This window comes from Bos indicus x Bos taurus, chromosome X, assembly GCF_003369695.1.
Source record: "Bos indicus x Bos taurus breed Angus x Brahman F1 hybrid chromosome X, Bos_hybrid_MaternalHap_v2.0, whole genome shotgun sequence".
Lineage (NCBI taxonomy): Eukaryota > Metazoa > Chordata > Mammalia > Artiodactyla > Bovidae > Bos > Bos indicus x Bos taurus.
In genome coordinates this window covers 22267311-22290245 of record NC_040105.1, presented here as the reverse complement: position 1 = coordinate 22290245, position 22935 = coordinate 22267311, and the positions used below count along the sequence as shown (strand labels likewise).

Sequence of the window (22935 nt, the reverse complement as noted above, 5' to 3'; positions counted from 1 at the left end):
AATGGGAATTTGCTGTATGACTCGGGGAACTCAAACAGGAGCTCTGTGACAATTTAGAAGGGTAGGATGTGGAGGCAGATGGGAGGGAACTTCAGGAGGAAGGGGACATTGGTGTACCTATGGCTGATTCTTGATGATGTATGACAGAAAACCACAAAATTCTGTAAAGCAATTATCCTTCAATTAAAAAAAACAGGCAGAAGACCTAAACAGATTTCTCCAAAGAGGACATATAAAAGGCCAACAGACACATGAAAAGATGCTCAATATCACTAATTATTAGAGAAATGCAAATCAAAACTACAATGAGGGAGGTGGTCCTAAGATGGTGGAGGAACAGGACGGGGAGACCACTTTCTCCCCCACAAATTCATCGAAAGAACATTTGAACGTTGAGCAAACTCCACAAAACAACTTCTGAATGCTGGCAGAGGACATCAGGCACCCAGAAAAGCAGCCCATTGTCTTCAAAAGGAGGTAGGACAAAAATATAAAAGACAAAAAGAGAGACAAAAGAGTTAGGTACAGAGATCCATCCCAGGAAGGGAGTCTAGAGGAGAAGTTTCCAAACACCAGGAAACCCTCTCACTGGTGGGTCTGGGGGAATTTTTCAAATCTCAGAGGGCAACATAACTGGGAGGAAAAATAAATAAATAAAACCCATAGATTACATGCATAAAGGCAACTCCCAGCAGAGAAGTACCCCAGATGCTCGCATCCGCCACCAGCAAGTGGGGGCTGAACGGACAGGAGGAAGAAATAGAAAATATTAACAGATCCATCACAAGCACGGAAATCAAAACTATAATCAGAAATCTTCCAGCAAACAAAAGCCCAGGACCAGATGGCTTCACAGGTGAATTCTACCAAAAATTTAGAGAGGAGCTAACACCTATCTTACTTAAACTCTTCCAGAAAATTGCAGAAGGTAAACTTCCAAACTCATTCTATGAGGCCACCATCACCCTAATCCCAAAACCAGACAAAGATGCCACAAAAAAAGAAAACTACAGGCCAATATCACTGATGAACACAGATGCAAAAATCCTTAACAAAATTCTAGCAAACAGAATCCAACAACACATCAAAAAGACCATACATCATGACCAAGTGGGCTTTATCCTAGGAATGCAAGGATTCTTTAATATCCACAAATCATTCAATGTAATACACATTAACAAATTGAAAGATAAAAACCATATGATTATCTCAATAGATGCAGAGAAAGCCTCTGACAAAATTCAACATCCATTTATGATAAAAACTCTCCAGAAAGCAGGAATAGAAGGAACATACCCTCAACATAATAAAAGCTATATATGACAAACCCACAGCAAACATTATCCTCAATGGTGAAAAATCGAAAGCATTTCCTCTAAAGTCAGGAATAAGACAAGGGTGCCCACTCTCACCACTACTATTCAACATAGTTTTAGAAGTTTTAGCCACAGCCATCAGAGCAGAAAAAGAAATAAAAGGAATCCAGATTGGAAAAGAAGAAGTAAAGTTCCCACTGTTTGCAGATGACATGATCCTCTACATAGAAAACCCTAAAGAGTCTACCAGAAAATTACTAAAGCTAATCAATGAATATAGTAAAGTTGCAGGATATAAAATTAGCACACAGAAATCCCTTGCATTCCTATACACTAACAATGAGAAAACAAAAAGAGAAATTAAGGAAACAATTACCATTCACCATTGCAATGAAAAGAATAAAATACTTAGGAATATATCTACCTAAAGAAACAAAAGAGCTATATATAGAAAACTATAAAACACTGATGAAAGACATCAAAGAGGACACAAATAGATGGAGAAATATACCATCTTCATGGATTGGAAGAATCAATATAGTGAAAATGAGTATACTACCCAAAGCAATCTATAGATTCAATGCAATCCCTATCAAACTACCAACAGTATTTTTCACAGAACTAGAACAAATAATTCCACAATTTGTATGGAAATACAAAAAACATCGAATAGCCAAAGCAATCTTGAGAAAGAAGAATGGAACTAGAGGAATCAACCTGCCTGACTTCAGGCTCTACTACAAAGCCACAGTCATCAAGACAGTATGGTACTGGCACAAAGACAGAAATATAGATCAATGGAACAAAATACAAAGCCCAGAGATAAATCCACGCACCTATGGACACCTTATCTTTGACAAAGGAGGCAAGAATATACAATGGAGAAAAGACAATCTCTTTAAGTGGTGCTGGGAAAACTGGTCAATCACTTGTAAAAGAATGAAACTAGAACACTTTCTAACACCATACACAAAAATAAACTCAAAATGGATTACAGTTCTAAATGTAAGACCAGAAACTATAAAACTCCTAGAAGAGAACATAGGCAAAACACTCTCTGACATAAATCACAGCAGGATCCTCTATGACCCACCTCCCAGAATATTAGAAATAAAAGCAAAAATAAACAAATGGGACCTAATTAAACTTAAAAGCTTTTGCACAACAAAGGAAACTATAAGCAAGGTGAAAAGACAGACTTCAGAATGGGAGAAAATAATAGCAAACGAAGCAACTGACAAAGAATTAATCTCAAAAATATACAAGCAACTCCTACAGCTCAATTCCAGAAAAATAAATGACCCAATCAAAAAATGGGCCAAAGAACTAAACAGACATTTCTCCCAAGAAGACATACAGATGGCTAACAAACACATGAAAAGATGCTCACCATCACTCATTATCAGAGAAATGCAAATCAAAACCACTATGAGGTACCATTTCATGCCAGTCAGAATGGCTGCTATCCAAAAGTCTACAAGCAATAAATGCTGGAGAGGGTGTGGAGAAAAGGGAACCCTCTTACACTGTTGGTGGGAATGCAAACTAGTACAGCCACTATGGAGAACAGTGTGGAGATTCCTTAAAAAACTGGAAATAGAACTGCCATACAACCAAGCAATCCACTGCTGGGCATACACACCGAGGAAACCACAATGGAAAGAGACACGTGTACCCCAATGTTCATCGCAGCACTGTTTATAATAGCCAGGACATGGACGCAACCTAGATGTCCATCAGCAGACCAATGGATAAGAAAGCTGTGGTACATATACACAACGGAATATTACTCAGCCATTAAAAATACATCTGAATCAGTTCTAATGAGGTAGATGCAACTGGAGCCTATTATACAGAGTGAAGTAAGCCAGAAAGAAAAACACCAATACAGTATACTAATGCATATATAAGCAATTTAGAAAGATGGTAATGATGACCCTATATGTGAGAATGCAAAAGAGACACAGATGTATATAACAGTCTTTTGGACTCTGTGGGAGAGGGAGAGGGTGGGATGATTTGGGAGAATGGCATTGAAACATGTATAATATCATATAAGAAACAAATCGCCAGTCCAGATTTGATGCAGGATACAGGATGCTTGGTGCACTGGGACAACCCAGAGAGATGGGATGGAGAAGGGAGGTGGGAGGGGGGTTCAGGATGGAGAACACATGTAAACTCACATGTAAACACATGTAAATATGTATTGATTCATATCAATGTATGGGAAAAACCACAATACTATAAAGTAATTAGCCTCCAACTAAAATAAATAAATTAAAAAAAAACTACAATGAGGTTATTATCTCACACTAGTCAGAATGGCCATCATCAAACAATAAAAGTCCTATTGCACTGATGGTGAGAATGTAAATTGATACAGCCAGTATGGAGAACAGTATGAAGACTCCTTTAAAAAACTAGAAAATAAAACTACCATATGAACCAAAAATCCCACTGCTGGGCATATACCCTCAGAAAACCATAACAGAAAAAGACACATGTACCCTAATGTTGATAACGGCACTATTTACAATAGCCAGGACAGGGAAGCAACCTAGATGTCCATCGACAAAGAATGGATAAAGATGTGGTACATATATACAATGGAATATTACTCAGCCATAAAAAAGACACTCAAAGCCAGTTCTCTTTCCTTCCCTTTGATTCTTCAATGTCTACACACTATGAAACTAACTGATAATTCAAGAGTATGTACAAATAAAGCAGTTACCTTAATGGATAAGTCTTCTTTACCCAGAGTAACCAGGGTTTTAACAGCTGGGTAGCCCTCTTTTCTATCTTCATATAGTTCAACTGTTGCTCTCATTGAGTTCTGAAATCACAGAACCTTTTTTTTAGCATGACACCAATTCACAAACCACTACTTTAAAGAAACTAGCAAAAATTTACCAATAAACAACAATTCTTTTGTGGGGCAAATATTAGTTGGATTTCTATGGCACTTTTTTCTCCCTCTAAAGAACTTAACATGTGTTAAGATCTAGGAAAAATTTTCTGATGCTTTGTTTTTTCATCTCATTTCAGTCTCATCCACCATACTAAACGCTTATTTTTCTTTCCTTCCTTTTTTTCTTTTTGTTTTTGCTTTAGGGTATTTAAATTATTCAACTTTTAACCAAGAGGGATGTTTTTATCATGTGTAATGAGGCTGATTACACTGATACACTTTAAATTCGATTATCAGTCTGCATTTACAGAGCACTCTTCCTCTAAGGAAGGTGGAAAACCAGAGATGATTTTGGCTTCCCACAAAATAAATCATTTGGCTGGGGAAAAAAAAATCAAAGAAATGTCAAGTGAAAAGAAATTCTGAAAAAGCCACAGCTTTTGAAGAATAAGTTCACAATTGAATCCCCATCTCAACCTTAAGTGTCACATCAGTAACATTATAATTGGGGAGCAAATCAGCATAACTGATTTTTCTGGTGTTCAGTTTACGGTTTTACACATTGGAAGAAATGGAATTTTACTCAAATGCCTTGTGCTTGTAATACTGCTACTTATATGCCATTAGCTACCAGTTAATAAAAGCAACAGTTTAAGTTGTAGAGAGTCTATTTTTTTTTTCCCTATTGTTTACGTGTGTGTGGGGGGGGTCCTTTTTGGTCCAGCCCGTCCACATCTTTCCCCTCTGCCTCTGCCAGAGCTTCTGAATTTTCTAAAATGACTCAACTGTGTAAGGGTGTTAACATATCTTTCAGGACTGGAACAATTGCTAATGCATCAACATGGTTAACACTCAGGAGCATAAAAGAGGCATAAACGTGTTTTTATTTTGATCTGGCTACCACTAATCAAGCTTTTGCCAGGTTTGGAAATTAAAAAGCATCTCTAAGCTCATATCTAAAGAAAAAACAGTACGGATTTTACATAAAGTCATAATGGTACAACTAAGCTTCAAAATCAATATTCACGAAAACTACAGTGTACACAGCAATTTTTCATCTCAGTGTACAAATTATAAAACCCACAGGATATCAGAAATAGAATTTTTTAAATGGCTATGCAAAACCTTTTTCTTATGCTAATCTAATGAATCCATTATGCCCTGAATCAAAGTAATTTAAAATGAAGACTTCTTTCCATATTTTCAAATTCCACTTACCTTGAACAACTCAAAGAGCATGTGAAAGAGGTGTGAGGGCACATAAACTACCTGAATAGGTTTGTTTGGAGCTTTGGCTGAAAACAGAGACAAAACCGTCAATTAGTAAGGACCAAGACTAGAAGAAAGTCAAGAATGTTGTTGCATCCTTACTTCCAAGTACATAAAAAAGAATGCTACAAAAAGCTAATGGAGGATTCCAACTCTAAAAGCAGGATGAAATTCCACTCCTTCACTTACCAGCTGTATGATCTCAGGCAAATTTTTCTCTTTGGAACTTAAGTTGAGCAAAACTGGAATATCATTACCTATGTCTTAATGTTGAGCATTACATAAGGGCACCCAAACATCCCCTGCATGGTGCATGCTTAGTCACTCAGTTGTGTTTGACTCTTTGCAACCCTATGGGGTGTAGCTGGCCAGGTTCCTCTGTCCATGGGATTTCCCAAGCAAGAATACTGGAGTGGGTTGCCATGTCCTCCTCCAGGGTATCTTCCCAACCCAAGGATTGAACCTGCAGTTCCTGTGTCTCCTGCATTGGCAGGCAGATTCTTTATCACTGAGCCGCCATGGAAGCCCTCAAGTATCTCTTGGTATTTCTCAAAATGGGGGCTACCCTCCACCACCACCAGTGACCCTGGTGGTCAACCAGGGGGAGGTGAAACCACAGAGCAAAGGGGGCACATCCTCTTGGAGAAACGGACGAAATAGGAACATTAAGTTCTGTTAAAACTATGACAAACAAGGCATGCTGCCAGCAGCTAGCAGACCAAGCACCAGAGACCTACAGTCCTTTCGCCTTGTATCAGAGACGTTCTGAGGAAAATCTGTGAAACCCCGAGTCCCAGCATAGGCTTGAGAGTAGATACTGGACAACTTGGGCTTTCCTCCTCCTCACGATCCGGAATCATTAAGAGATGGACACTGCGTAAACTTTCTCAAGTAGAAATGTTATGATTTCAACTTAACTACTTCCTCTACTAAAGCAAGTAATTAACAGTAATATAAAGGAGAGTGAGCATTTGTTTCCATGTGCAGTTTACAAAGAGCTTGAAAATACATTACTCAACTGAACCCTCTTGACAAGAGAGAAGTTGAGAAGTGCTTCCTTTATATGAAAAGGTGAAAGTTCTCTACTTAATAAGGAAAGGGGAAAAAGAAATCTGTGCTATAATAGTTTTGCTGTCACACCTCAAATTGCAAAAGCATCACATGGCTGTAGAGTATGTATATACTTAGTTAAATGTACTCTGTACATTTCTACATTTTGAGAAAGAGCAACCACATTCACATAACTTACATTGTAGTATATTGATATAACTTTTATTATCAGTTACTGTTGTTAATCTCTTTCTGTGCCTAATTTTAAGTTAAATTTTATTATAGGTATGGATGTCTAGAAAAAAACAAAGTATATAAACAGGGTTTGGTACCATCTGTGGCTTCAGGCATCCACTGAGGGTCTTGGAATGTATCCCCTGTGGAAAAGGTAGGACTACTAATGATTTTTTTAATTTTTAAAAGAAGAAAAGTAAAAGTTGCTGTACCCTCTTCCCATCAGTCTGCACACACAGGCAGCTTTAATACTACGTATGCTTCAGTCTTTCAGTTCCTGTTTTTTCCATTCTATTCTGTAACCCTAATGAACTCTTAGGTACTTTGTCTACAGGCTCTTTTTAAAAAGCTGTAATTAGAAAAGATGCAAGCACCCCTATGTTCACAGCAGCCAAGAAATGGAAATAACCTAAATGTCCATGAACAGATAATGAAGATGTAGTACATATATCCAATGGAATGCTATTCAGCCATAAAAAAGAAGGCAACAATGCCATTTGCCATAACATGGACGCAACTAGATATTATCATGCTAAGTGAAGTCAGAGAAAGACAAGTATCATGATATCACTGATTTGTGGACTCTCAAAAATGATATCAATGAACTTACTTACAAAACAGAAATAGACTCACAGACATAAAAAAGAAACTTATGATATATGCAATATGGAAAATAAAAAAGCAAATTTATGATTACCAAAGGGGAAAGTGGGTAAGGAGGGATAAATCAGGAGTTTGGGATTAACATATACACACTACTATATATAAAGCAGATAACCAACAAGTATACTCTACAGCACAGGGAGGTGCACTCAATATTTTGTAATAAGCTATAATGGAAAATAATCTGAAAAAGAATATACACACATATATAATAGAATCACTTGAAACTCATACAACATCAACTGTTTCAATAAAAATTAAAAAATAAAATAAAGTGGGTTTCCTGTAAAAAGTATATATGTTGGTAACATAACCAGGTAAATATTGCTCACTTCAGCATGGCCACAGGAACGTACCAGAATGACGGTTCCTTCCTTGTAAGTCTAATGTGTTGAGTTATGCATCACTGGAAGGAGAATGTTCTCAGGCTTAAGATGAAATGGATTCACTTTATCCACCTCCAACAGCTCAAAATCATGATACCTTTTTAGGCTGCCAAATGTTTGGACCATGTATTTCTGATACAGTTTGATCTATTTCCTCGAGTTTCAAACTCCTCCTCCTCTTGGGTAACTGGACAAGAGATGTAATAGAGTGCTATCCAAACATGCTGCACAGCCATCACTTCAACTGTTTTTGACTTAAGTTCTAGAATGTTGTCTGCATTTGAAATCACCTTCTTTTGGCATTTAGAAAAGCAAGAGGGTCTTCTGATCAGGACAATGCAGCTGAGAAGTTCAATGCCGGTCAGGTTTTCATTCATGCTGCTGGTATTTTGCCCAAAGTCTGATCTACATTGGTTGTAATAGTCTTGTTGAAGAATGAGGAACTGGATTATTCATTTGAGGGAGCTGGTGTTGACTTCCCCTGGCAGCTCTCCCCTAAGCGGGAAGGCTGACGTGAAGCTCTGAGTGCCTGGTCAAGACTTTTCCACTGGCTTTAGGATGAGCAGGACAGCCAGCCAGCCTCTGACTGGAGGGACCCCCAAATGTTTGAAAGGAGAGGGCTTTACTTTAGGAAAAGTTACACGAACAGCCCTAGTTTTTCCCAGGTTGTTCTGGAAGAAACTATTTTGTTTGCCCCAGGGAAAATGCTAGTGGCTGTCAGCAGGAGAGCAGAGCCAGAGTCAAGCTGCTCCCAGTACCCATCCTCACCCCACCTTAGACGGTTCTCCATTTATCCCATCTTCTGATGTCCCAATCTAGTCCTTGGCCCCTCCCAGCTCTGCCCCCAGCACCCCTCCAGGATCATCCGGTGCCATTTATGCCGCAGCCTTCTCCTTTGTGGCTTCTTCTGTTCTGTCCCGTCAATCAGCCAGTGTGCTTCCGCCTGGTTACTCTTTGGCTGGAGGTGGGATCAAGGACCGACTGATGAGTCCCCCTGGGTTCTCAGCTGTTTCTGTTTGTATTCCCTGTGGTCTTTTTAATGGAGCCCCAGGAACACGCTGAATGCTTGGTCCCTCTTGTACCAGAAGGCATGATTAGTTATATAAACAGTCTTCTGAGATCAACCTCTTCAGTTCAAATCTCAGGGAAATTAAGGTACCTTTGATAGCTTTTTTTCCAACCATCATTCTGTAGGAGCCATCTGAGGGCTTGCTCAATTACTTGTACTTTTCTTCAAGAACATCATAGTTTAGATATCTTTCCTTTTTTTTAAACCATGTCAAGTGTTTTGGTCCATAGCTCTTCCCTAATACTGGGCCTAGCCAGGGGCTTGACAGAGTGGACCCTTAATAGATGTTTGCTGGCTTTCTAAAATAAGGCATAAATGGAATATGAATTTTCATCTAAGGGTGCATTTCTAAAAGTCAATAGAAAAAGTGGCCCAGATTTTTCATGCTCAGGACTCAAGAAATAATGAAGTCTCTATTTGTATAGTCACTGCTCCAAACATCATTAGTTGAAAAGACATTTAATAAATGCCAACAGAACTCTATTTTGGATATAAAGAATTTAATTTTCAGATAGTTCTCCTATAAGAATGAAAAAAAAAAAGGAGACCAAGCAGAAAAAATAAGAGAAACTTGATCTGTGATTGGTTGAACTCATGGATGCAGAAGCATTGGATATAGAGGGCTGACTGTACTATGCCAATTCATATAAAAGACTTGAGCATCCATCGATTTAGGAATTTACAGGCAGTTGGGGAGAGGTCCTCGAACCAATCCTCTGCAGACACCAAGGGAGGGGTATATAATAATAGGAATTCAATGCATTTGGGTCTCCAGCATTCCATTTCTATAATGGGCACAATACAAGGATGGGAATGGGGGGAAGGGATAGTGAGGGATGCACATGTACACACAGCTATACTTAAAATGGATAACCAACAAGGACTTACTCTCTACCACAGGGAACTTTGCTCAACATTATGTGGAAGCCTTGATGAGAGGGGAGTTTGGGAGAGAACAGATGCATGTATATGTATGGCTGAGTCCCTTTGCTGTTCACCTAAAACTATCACAACATTGTTAATCAGCTATATTCCAACATAAAATTTAAAAGTTTTAAAGAAAACAAATAAAATTATTTCTCATATCTCACTGGGTTAATGTAAGGATTAAACGAAATAACAGTGATAAACTAGTTTACCCAGAGCCTGCCACACAGTAAGCCATCAATTAATAAATGTTGGCTATTACCATTACTAAAAAATTAACCTCAACAGTGTCAACACAGCTACAGTAAGGGCTTTTTCAATTCTCGAGCAGAAGCACCTAACTAAAAATATCCACAGAAGTATCCAATATGAGGAAACTAGGCATAGGTCACAGATCCCAGGATAGATGCATACTTTTGCTATGAACCCTCTTATAACAAAATACACATAGTATGAACAGAAATTTTTACTTTTCCAACAAAACCTAAAGCTATGAATCAACCTCTTGACAAGAAAGACTAATCTAGAAAAGGTGAAAAAAATGCCAGTGTGGTAACCAGAAGTTTTATCTTTCCCAAGTCAGCCTTGACTTCCAGTAGCCAGCCTTTATTACATTTCTAGCACATGCTTATGCTCTATTTGAGGACTTAGAAAAATTTATCCTTCCATCACCTCACAAGGAGAGCTCACAGCTGAGGGTCAGAGGTGAAGTGACTTGTCTCCTAAGTGTCAGGATACAGATTTCCACCCCCTGAGCTGGCTACAAACTTCATGTTTTTCAGCCATGTTGCTTTACCATGGGAATGCAAAAAAAGGTAAGTAAAAAGGTTTACTTACTTCATGTTTTGGCAGTTGCCAAAAGAGAAAGAGAACATGGAAATGAGAAAAAGCACAGTGGGATAGCCACCTGTCTTTGGAGCAACCACATGGGTTGCTGTGGGTAACTAACCAGTAATATTTGAAACCTGATGTAAGGTAAGTAAAATTCTGTTATTTTTAATGTTTCTTGAAATGTATTACTAAAAGAAAAAAAAAAGGAAGATTACTACAGCTAGCCCCCCATATATAAAATGCTAGTGATGACTGTAAATACTGATGGTGTTCACACACTATGTTCTGCATAAGCCTATTTACTCCTTTCTCAGGGGGCTGCCGTGGGCAAGGAAAAAAATCAAACAGTCAGAAAATGAGATGAGGGGTCAATCTAACAGAACTTAACATTCTCAGGTAGCAACAAATTGTTCTTTGAGCGTTAATGGCCGCCTTACTCCTCTGAAGTGCAGAGCAGAGGGCAGTGAGTGCCATCACTGACGGCTGGTTGTTCGAGGGACCCGGTGGACCCAGCAGGGCTGGAAAATGGGAGTGTCCTGAAGAAGGTGCTATGCTAGTTCACACGGGCTCTGAAAATGAATCCACAGACTCTGGATCTGATTCATAGCTGGGAAAGAGTCTGCTACAAAGCCCCAGTGTCTGCTTAAGGTATTCATGACTGACCTCTGACCTGCTGTCTCTATGATGAAGCTTGTGAGAGCTCCAATGCAGTCCTGAACTGCACTCGCAAAGAGCTTTGGCATTCAAGAAATAACAAGTAGAAATCCTAACTACACCACCCAAAGCCACAGGAAACTAGAGGCTACCTGTAACCACCAGCATTCATTTCTCTTAGTGATGGCAGAAGGGGCTTCAAAAATCACGCATAAGATGGTGCCAAAAACGCTTGGAAAGCTTCTCTTTTGCTGGGGTGGACTGCCCAGAGAGACAGGGAAGGAATGCGCTGACCTGGTTGGCACCAGGTATCAGCAAGACCAAGCGAGTGAGGCTGCCACTCATGCCAAAGAGCAATTAATTACTACCAGTGAGTGCGAGTTCCACGTCTGACGAACAGAAATCTGGACGGTGAGGTCAGGTTCCCCCTAGCCAGTAGGGAGAAATAAAGCTGCTTCTCAGAAATACTCGAGCAAAATCTACTTGGTCCTAGAGGTATATTTCGGTAAAATAGGGGTGCAACTCTTTTCAGAGAACCCAACAGACTTTTCAAGCAGCTTTGATTCTCTGTCTCCCAGTAGAATATTGGGGCAGGAGTCCTGTCATGGCAGCCTGAAGTCTTCACATTCTGAACTCATTTTAAGAGAAATAGATTTTTGGAATATTTTTGAGGGAATGTGGTTTATCTTTAATGCATAGCCTAAGAACCCATACCCTAAGACTCAGTCACTCTGCTTCTAAGAATGTAACCAACAGAAATACCTCCATACATTCATATGTTTTCCCACCCTCCAAATACACACCCACCCACCCACACACATACCCCTTCATACCCCATCAGATGGAACATGGGAAAATTAGAAATCCTAGATGCGCATCCAATGGAAAAATGATTACATAAATTAAGATAATCTACACCATGGACAATCTCTAAAAGACAGAAATACATGCCAAGATCTTTAAGGTGAAGTGAAATACATAAGTTAAAGAACATGTATGGTTTTAGACTCATTTATGTAAAAAACAAAACTGTATGGGAGACAGTAGTGGGGACTTTTACTTATTCTACATTTACGCTTGTATTTTTATGATAAGCATGTCTCTTTCATAACTTACAATAAAAAAGTAACATGTAAATATAGTTTCATACAACTAATAGAAAAATCAGCTAAAATGCCACTATTCAGGGAGCTGCTATTTGTATTATGGTGGTAATAAATCCTTTGACATATTATCCAATGAACCTGCACAATAGCAAACTTTTATAGCCTATGTTTACAACTTTTCTCAAATATTAAATATTCTGTAAAGCATTATTCTGAATGGCTGCATAGTATTCTATCTTATGGGTATGCCTGGCACCCCACTCCAGTACTCTTGCCTGGAAAATCCCATGGATGGAGGAGCCTGGTAGGCTGCAGTCCATGGGGTCGTGAAGAGTCGGACACGACTGAGCGACTTCACTTTCACTTTTCACTTTCATGCATTGGAGAAGGAAATGGCAACCCACTCCAGTGTTCTTGCCTGGAGAATCCCAGGGACGGGGGAGCCTGGTGGGCTGCTGTCTATGGGGTCACACAGAGTCGGACACGACTGAAGTGACTTAGCAGTAGCACGGTGGAAAACTTGGGTTGTTTTCTAATTTTTCTGTATAAGAAAACCACTGTGGGGTTTCCCTGGTGGCTCAGTGGTAAAGAATCCACCTGTCAGTGCAGGAGACACGGGTTCGATCCCTGGTGCAGGAAGCTCCCACATGCCACGGAGCAACTAAGCCCATGCACCGCAACTACTGAGCCTGCCCTCTAGAGTCCGAGAGCTGTAACCACCAAAGCCCCCGTGCCCCAGAAGCCACTGCAGTAGAAGCCCATACATCACAACTAGAGACTAGCCTCCACTCACAACTAGAGAAACCCGGGCAGCAAAGAAGACCCAGTGCAACCATAAATAAATAAATAAAATTATTTTTTTAAACCCACTGAGATCATCATTCTTATACACAGATCTGTGCAATCTCTATGTTCTTATAATAAATTTTCTGAAGTTTATTTACTGGATCAAAGAATATAACCATTATTAATTTAATGTACTAGGCAAAGAGACAGAACACTGTTAGCCTTTTGTTAAAGAAAGGCTGTAGCAATTTAAACTTACACCAGGAATATGTAAGTGTTGGGGAAAGGTATTTTTCTGGGCATCAATTCAAAGCATTAAAATGTTTTAATCACTGCCATTTTGAAAGGCAAAAATAGCATTTGTTTTCCTTTGTTCCTTTTTGATTATTAAAGTTAAACACCCTCCCATTGTTTAATGACTGTTGGCATCTGTTGTTTTGAGAACTGTCTGTTTATGTCTTTGTGCATCTTCTACCTTGATTACTTCTGTTCCAAAACCTGGGGGTTCTCATAGATTACTGTATAAAAACTCGTTGACCAAAGACACAGAAAGGGTTTTAAGAACACATAAAAGATGAAAAAACAACACAATTTGAGGATCTCAGTGAAATATAGCTCAGGTAGAGTCAGTTTTTTAGTCAGCTCATTTGTATCTAAGGTTAAAATTATTTTTCTTTTACCATTGAATTCTTCAACTTCCAGCTCTGGAGCTACCAGATAATACTGTTCACAAAGCATCTTGGCGGTTTCATACGCATCTGCAAAGAGAGAAAAAAAAGTCTAGCTGATGCACTAATACCATGGACTCAGACAGACAGGCTTAATAAACAAGGACAATGTGTAACCTGACACATTTAGAGTTAATCACCTACTGCCTTTAAAAAATAACCTGACACATTTAGAGTTAATCACCTACTGCCTTTAAAAAATAGCCTTTTTTGGCTATAAAAAAGAATTACAGTAACTGAACCAAAATTCCTCTTTTAATGACCACAAGAATATAAAAATGCTATATTAATGACCACAATGTGCTATGCTGTGCTTAGCTGTGTCCAAGTCTGCAACCCCATGGACTATAGCCCATCAGGCTCCTCTGTCCATGGTGATTCTCCAGGCAAGAATACTGGAGTGGATTGCCATGCCTTCCTCCAGGGGAATCTTCCCAATCCAGGGATTCAACCCAGGTCTCCCAATGACAACATAAGCCAGCTCTATACAAAACAAACTTTTAAATATTCCTGCAAGGCATTTTTCATGATAATCTATAAATTCAAGACTGCATTTCTGACCAGTCTGCAACCTGACTAAACTGTACCAAAAAGATATTTGTTGCAATTTCAAAAATAGTAAGGCCAATTCTCTTAAGATCTTCCAATTCTTTGTAAGTGAAACACCAATATGTATTTTCTAAATGAACGGATTTCCATGAGCCACACAATTTAAGCTACTGGAGATACTACTCTTGCTTTAAAATGTCCTTTAAATCACCTACACTTCAATAAAATATTTTTTTTATGTCCTTTAGGTAGTTAAAGGTAACAGGTTGTGCTATGCTTAGTCACTCAGTTATGTCCAACTGTTCGTGACCCCATGGACTGTAGCCCTCCAGACTAGAATCCATGGGGATTCACCAGGCAAGAATACTGGAGTGGGTTGTCATGACCTCCTCCAAGGGATCTTCCCAACCCAGGGATCGAATCCAGGTCTCTCACATTGCAGGCGGATTCTTTACCAGCTGAGCTACCAGGGAAGCCCAGGCAACAGATTGGGGCTGTTATTTTTTCAAAATCTGAGGATTAATAGTTTGCTTTTGAAAGAAAAAACAGACAAAGGGTTAGAAAATCAGAGCCATGAAGGTCGAATGGAAGAGAGAAATCAAGAAGTTACAACCCAAAGATGGGAACAAATTCAGAAAGCTACAGTGAATTGTTTTACACTGCATGTGTGCCTTTTCTCTTCAACTGTAAGCAATCTGAGGTCAGGGTTTGTACTGGTTTTGTAACTCACACAGAACTCATGCCATGACTGTTAGATAGTCAACAAATATTCCTTGACTTGATCAATTGTGGGCTTCCCTGATAGCTCAGTTGGTAAAGAATCCGCCTGCAACGCAGGAGACCTCGGTTTGATTCCTGGGTTGGGAAGATCCCCTGGAGAAGGGAAAGGCTACCCACTCAAGTATTCTGGCCTAGAGAATTCCATGGACTGTATAGTCCATGGGATCATAAAGAGTTGGACATGACTGAGTGACTTTCACTTTCACTTAATCAACTGTAAGCCTTTTGATAATTTATTTTTTTTAACAAACAGGCTTACTGAGATATAATTCTCATACAAGTTACCCATTGCAAATGCACATACACTTTAATGATTTTTAGTTTACTTGCAAAGTTGTGCATCCATGACCGCAATTAATTTTACGCTTCCAATTCCTCCAAAGGAAACTCCATAACCATGAACAGTCATTACCCCACTCCCATCCAGCCCCAGGTAATCACTAACCTACTTTTTGTCTCTACAGATTTTCCTATTCTGGACATTTCATATAAATGAAATCATAGAGTATATGGCCTTTTGTGACTGTTTTCTTTCACTTAGCATAAAGTTTTCAAGAGTCACCGATGTTGGAGCATGCATCGGTAGTTAGCTTCTTTTTATCACTGAACTACTATTGCATTGTGCAGATATATCACATTCTGTCTATTCATTTATCCATTGACAGACATTTGGATTGTTTCCACTGTTAGGGTATTACATGTGGACATTCACACGTGCATTCACACTGCTATGAACATTCATGTGCAAGTTATTTTGGTGAAGATTTATTTTCATTTCCCTTGGGTATATACCTAGGAGAGAAAAACTGCTTGATCATCCAGCAGCTTTATGTTTAAATGTCTGAAGAACAGTCAGAGTGTCTTCCAAAGTAAGGAGATTTTTTTTAAAGTTCCATCTTTATCATTTCTAAAGATCAGATATTCAAATTGCTTTAAAATGCTTCGTGGTCACATTTGCAATGTCCTCCACCGGCTATCAGCTCTTTGGAGACAGGCTCACATTTCTTTTCAACTCTTCACATCAGTACTGTGCATAGAGGAGCCACATTCAAGATTCAAGAAGGAAGAGGAAAAGATGGAAGGAAGAAAGGGGGGGGAAATATGCCTGACAGAAATTAAGCATATAAAAAATTGACAATGTCAACCTAAAATAATACAAAAGATAAAATTAGGGTATGTTCAGACTGTAAGTTTTGGTTCATTTACCTCCTATTACTACTAAACTTCAATTTTGCCTAATATTTGACTTTAGAGTAAAAATTCTTACTTTATTAAACTTTTAGAATTAAACCACTATAAAGAACCACAGAAAGAGACATCAGAATCTCTTTGACAAGATGAAATAACGAGGGCTAGCCAAAAGAAACATTAGCCAGAGGAGAAAGAAATTTAAAAAGAGTTCATCAGTGTAAAAACAGACATTAAAGTAGGACTGGATTTAAACCTTAATGAAGAAGAGGATAATTTAGAATTATATTAAGTTCCCAAGTTTTTTCGTAGGGTATAATAAAACTCATCAAATATCTCTAAAGTTCTTTTGAAATAAGAAAAGAAATCCAGACATACTCTTTGGGCTGTGGCTATACCACCAAACAAGGCTACATCTCCACCTAGTGACACGACAGCACAAAGCTGACCAAGAGCTTCCAACACTTAACCAATAAGTACCAAAATCATAAAGTGATGCTTTGTGATCCATATGCAACGCCAATACATCTCCACAAAACCACTCCAAGTATATAACACCATAACTGCTCTTCCATTCACTACAAAACAGGAAATGAGTCCAACTCCGCTAAAATGTGCTAGCTCTTCATGACATTAGCTTGCCCAGTAGCATGAGATTATAACAGCATTTTTTTTTTAAATTTGATACAAACATAACATGTGGAAGATGGTACAGTCCAGATAGACGCAGCCAACTTCTGAAACTCAAAGACCCACCATGATTCCTAAAACCACATGTGAACAAGGATTTTTCAAGCATTTCCACAAATCACAGTGCATCAGTGCTGTAATCAGGAACTGCATCATGATCCTTGAGAAACTCAAGAAGACTCACATGTACCATCAGCCAACCAGAAGTATTTTGGGGGCAGTAATGGCAAAATCTGTATTTGCATGCATCCTTACAAATTCCCATGGCTCTCTTAAATAGAACAACCCCGCCCATATGAAAATTCTCCAGGTTCAATCAGTTATAATGATCAGAGACGTTCTTTCTGGTCAGATGGGGAACTAGTGCCCTAGAGGGGTCCCCAAAACTGCATGTGCAGAATTCATTAGCAAGTTCACAGGTAAAATGAACCCCTGGAGATTCTGATGCAGCAGCTCTGTGTAGCCTAGGAATCTGTGGTTTAAAACAATAAAAAAAAACTTATTTAGCAAGTAATTCTGAAAAGAGAAGCTAGATTTGGGGACTACTGGCCGAGAAAGTCAATGCTGGGTCATGCTAATCCTGTCACTGTCACTCGTAGGATATGAGTGATCATGGGCGCTGGCAAGTATGACAGCATATATATACTCAAATAGGACACTTCTGTTCAGGTAAAATAACATAAAAATGAAAAAGTTTTTAAAAATCACCAACATTACAACCAAACTTCAACTACTGGCTTAAAAATTCATTTCCTTTATATCTAGAGTAAAACGCAAATTCTACTAATAAGCTTTCTAATAAAACTTTCATATTTCTTAAGTAGAAACCAAAACTCTCAAACACAATAATTTATCAAATTACTTTTATACACTGAGTTGGCTAAAAAGTTCTTCTGAGCTTTTCGTACCATCTTGCAATAATACCCAAATAAACATTTTGGCCAACCCAATATTTGAGCCACCAATCTTTTTTTTCCTTTACTTTTTATTTTATTATTTAAAAAAAATTCAATCTTTTTAAGACGTTTTTTCTTTACCATCAATCTTTAAAAGGAAGTATTAGGAAATGATTATTACTGCCACTGAACACGTCATTTTCATTAAGAACCTGTTTTCAAGAGAAATAGAGTACTGATGATAAAGTAACTAACAAAACTGCACGTGTAGCACATTTCTACTTCCCCAAGGAAGAGTACCCTAAATGTTAACACACAGATTAAAATTAAAAAAGACTGAGTCATTAAGAGTACAGGGAAGGTTCACATAGCAACAAGCACAACAGATCTACTATAGCCAGGAATCCTGCATTAGATGTTAAGAAAAGCACAAAGGAATATTTAACACTGTATGGATGTTATGTTATTCAGTTCAGTCGCTCAGTCATGTCCGACTCTCTGTGAACCCATGAACCGCAGCACGCCAGGCCTCCCTGTCCATTACCAACTCCCGGAGTCCACCCAAACCCATGTCCATTGAGTCCGTGATGCCATCCAACCAACTCATCCTCTGTCATCCCCTTCTCCTCCTGCCCTCAATCTTTCCCAGCATCAAGGTCTTTTCAGATGAGTCAGTACTTTGCATCAGGTGGCCACAGTATTGGAGTTTCAGCTTCAACATCAGTCCTTCCAATGAACACCCAGGACTGACCTCCTTTAGAATGGACTGGTTGGATCTCCTTGCAGTCCAAGGGACTCTCAAGAGTCTCCTCCAACACCACAGTTCAAAAGCATCAGTTCTTTGGCACTCAGCTCTCTTCACAGTCCAACTCTCACATCCATACATGACCACTGGAAAAACCATAGCCTCGACTAGATGGACCTTTGTTGACAAAGTAATATTTCTGCTTTTTAATATGCTGTCTAGGTTGGTCATAACTTTCCAAAGAGTAAGCGTCTTTTAATTTCATGGCTGCAATCACCATCTGCAGTGATTTTGGAGCCCCAAAAAATAAAGTCTGACACTGTTTCCACTGTTTCCCCATCTATTTGCCATAAAATGATGGGACTGGATGCCATGATCTTAGTTTTCTAAATGTTGAGCTTTAAGCCAACTTTTTCACTCTCCTCTCACTTTCATCAAGAGGCTCTTTAGTTCTTGTTCACTTTCTGCCATAAGGGTGGTGTCATCTGCATATCTGAGGTTATTGATATTTCTCCAGGCAATCTTGATTCCAGCTTGTGCTTCCTCCAGTCCAGTGTTTCTCATGACGTACTCTGCATATAAGTTAAATAAGCAGGGTGACAATATACAGCCTTGACATACTCCTTTTCCTATTTGGAACCAGTCTGTTGCTCCATGTCCAGTTCTAACTGTTGCTTCCTGACCTGCATATAGGTTTCTCAAGAGGCAGGTCAGGTGGTCTGGTATGCCCATCTCTTTCAGAATTTTACACAGTTTATTGTGATCTATATAGTCAAAGGTTTTGGCGTAATAAATAAAGCAGAAATAGATGTTTTTCTGGAACTCTCTTGCTTTTTTGATGATCCAGTGGATGTTCGCAATTTGATCTCTGGTTCCTCTGCCTTTTCTAAATCCAGCTCGAACATCTGGAAGTTCTTGACTGACATATTGTTGAAGCCTGGCTTGGATAATTTTGAGCATTACTTTACTAGTGTGTGAGATGAGTGCAACTGTGTGGTAGTTTGAACATTCTTTGGCATTGCCTTTCTTAGGGACTGGAATGAAACCTGACCTTTTCCAGTTTTGTGGCTACTGCTAAGTTTTCCAAACTTGCTGTCATACTGAGTGCACCACCTTTACAGCATCATCTTTTAGGATTTGAAATAACTCAACTGGAATTCCATCACCTCCACTAGCTTTGTTCATAGTGATGCTTCCTAAGGCCCACCTGACTTCATATTCCAGGATGTCTGGCTCTAGGTGAGTGTGAGTGATCACACCATCATGATTATCTGGGTCGTAAAGATCTTTTTGGTAATGTTATGTTATTAGATGTTATCATTAGAAGACTTTCCTATTCAAAATTCACCAGAGAACCCTGTTATCCATATTAGTCTCTATCCCAAACACGTGCCATTGTCTGTTTACAAATATCAGAGTCTGGACAAGGATGAATCTGAGTGAACGCTGAAAAAACAAACGAAAAGGATACCAAAAATCATAAAGCTCATGCTTAAGAAGCACTACCCAAACAAGGTAAATTCATATGACCACAAAGCATTACAGTCACAGGTATGCTTCTTTTAAGACGAGCTGAAGTCAATTCTCACAAGGTTTATCTATCATCATCTACCCAAAACTCATCCTGAGAGGAGAGAATCAGGGTTTTGTTTTTTTTAAGTGCCAGAACCTCTGCCACTGCCCAAAACACAGCCAACTGGAGAAGTGAGGAAAGAACATCTAACACAAGAGCAACCAATCCACAGGCTGATCAGACGCATAAGCGTCCCGGGCAAAGAGATAGGCTGAGTTGATGAAATTCATCTTCTGCGCATTCAGGATGGAGACAGTCAGGCAGAGCAGAAGACAAAAGGATACATGGAGAGTTATGATGAGTAGAAAGAAGGCCTGGAGTGCCTGTTCTCACCCTTAACAAGCTGCCTTAAACGGTTTGCCTGTCTATAGACAAGACAGTGGGGCGGGCGGCCATGACTTGACCAGTTCAGTCACTCAGTTGTGTCTGCAGCATGCCAGGCTTCCCAGTCTATCGCCAACTCCTGGAGCCTGCTCAAACTCATGTCCATTGAGTTGGTGATGCCATCCGACCATCTCATCTTCTGTCGTCCCTTCCTCCCCTTCTCCTCCTGCCTCTTTCCCAGCATCAGGATCTTTTCCAATGAGTCAGTTCTTCACATCAGGTGGCCAAAGTATTGGAGTTTCAGCTTCAGCATCAGTCCTTCCAACGAATATTCAGGACTGACTTTCTTTAGGACTGACTGGTTTGATCTCCCAGTCCAAGGGACTCTCAAGAGTCTTGAGAGCGACTTGACCAACCCACTTACTAAGATACATAGGAAAAAACCCTGCTTTCTGCTGCCCAGTTCCAATCTCTAGAGCTCCGACTGGAATGTGTTTCTTGCCCTAGGATTACCATGGGACCTACTAGGTTCTCTGAATGCGTCTGTCTCCTGAGTTGGCGGGAGTAGGTCTCTCTTACTCATCACCTGAAGAGCCCGAAGTGAGAGCACAAGACATTATTTCTGACCAGAATAATGACATACTCTTCAGATTCCATCTGTGTGCTATTAGGCTAAGCTGAGCAATAACAGCATTTAGGAACAACACAGGTGAGCTAATGTTGCTGTGAGAGCTGACTTTTGTACCAAGTACTTCAGTCTGTACCTTTAAAATGATCTTACCATAGGATTCTCCATTTTGTTTTGCAGTTTCTTACAAAGAAAGGAGGGGAAACAGTCACAATGGAAGGCACCTCCTAGAGGATAATGGGAACTGCTCTACAACGCTAATTCTAGCATTCACTGCCAGGAGGCTGTAATTTGCAGATGTGTAAAGGTAGATATTAATGTGCTGAATAAGCAGCAAGGAGGCATGCTTCAGTGTGCTGCACATTCAATTACTGTGATGCAGGATGCACCCCACTCTAACACATTTATACAACTGTCTAGTCAAAAATAAAAATATTGTCCCTACCTTTCTACATAAAAGTTTCCTAGAGTCTCAAGATATCTAAGTATGGGATCACTGTTAGTTCCTTCAGGCTTCCCTAAGGCTATAAAACACACATGTGCATGTGCATACCCATGTACAGGCACATATGTGTACATGCACACGCGCCTGCACGCACACACACACAGGTCATCTGGTGCTGACATCTGACTATGCTTACACCATGCAGGACCTTCACCGCTGAGAAAATCAACAGCAGAGCTGTCATTAGAACTTAGAACCCCTATACCCTCTACCTCAAGCTTCCTAAAACAAAAGGAAAGGAAAACAAATATGAGAGACAGAGATGCTGAGTTAGAAGATTAACTGAGAAATCTCAGAAGCTAAGAGGAGAAGGGGAAAAACCAGTGAAAACAATACTGTCTTCAAAAAAGGAAGGCAGTGGGAAGACATCACTAAGAGTTGTGGGTGCTGACACACATCTCTTCCTCTTCTGGCGGTACTGGGGCGGATTGGGAAGAAGAGCTGGAGAGGCCTGGAGCCTTGAGGACTCTGCCTGCTGCCCCTGGGGCACCTGGCAATGGAGGCTCCAGTGTCTTTTTACTAGAAGACATGGAAGAACTTCTAGGCCTGCTGAGAGCCAGTGCTCTCTGCCTTGTTGACTCTTTCTCAGACTTATTTTGAACCAGAAAGAGCTTCTGCTTGGGTATCCAGACACTCCGAGAATTAAGAATGGGGTCCACAGGCATGAAACAGAAAGCTGCCTATTAAAATGTGCTTTGTCCACAAGGAGGAAAGAGACTTTCATGTTTCCTGCTAGGCTGTCAAGCCAATTCTGCCATGGCAGGAAAGGCAACTGATTTAAGACTAGTGCCTCACTGAGGAATAAGGATTATATGTACCTGGCTGGGAAAACCAACTAATATAGAGGTTATGAGTCGAGAAGATCAGATACTGAATTCATCCAGGAAGGTGGTGTGTGGTGGGCACTGGAGATGGGGAAATACACACGTACTATGGATTTCATAGAGAGATGCATGTTATTCACAGTTATATACCAATCTGTAAAGTGGGTATGAATTCAAATGTAGAAAACAATGTTCTCACTGGGTTATGAAGACAGGTGATTTTTAGTCTCTTCCATCTTTTCCCACATTTTCTCAGTTTTCTTCAGTGAGCACTTTTTATGGTTAGATAGCATCACCAAC

General features: G+C 39.6%; 1 protein-coding gene across 2 annotated transcripts in view; it reads right to left on the bottom strand.

Moving 5' to 3' along the window:
• PDK3 (pyruvate dehydrogenase kinase 3) overlaps positions 1–22935 on the bottom strand; it is an 82639-nt gene that overhangs the window by 16025 nt on the left and 43679 nt on the right. For both annotated transcript variants that reach the window (XM_027533591.1, XM_027533592.1), the window contains exons 6-8: positions 13886–13963; positions 5449–5525; positions 4054–4155 (exon numbers count right to left, since the gene is read on the bottom strand). In XM_027533591.1, the coding sequence (XP_027389392.1) occupies positions 4054–4155; positions 5449–5525; positions 13886–13963 (257 nt within the window). The remainder of the gene's footprint in view (positions 1–4053; positions 4156–5448; positions 5526–13885; positions 13964–22935) is intronic.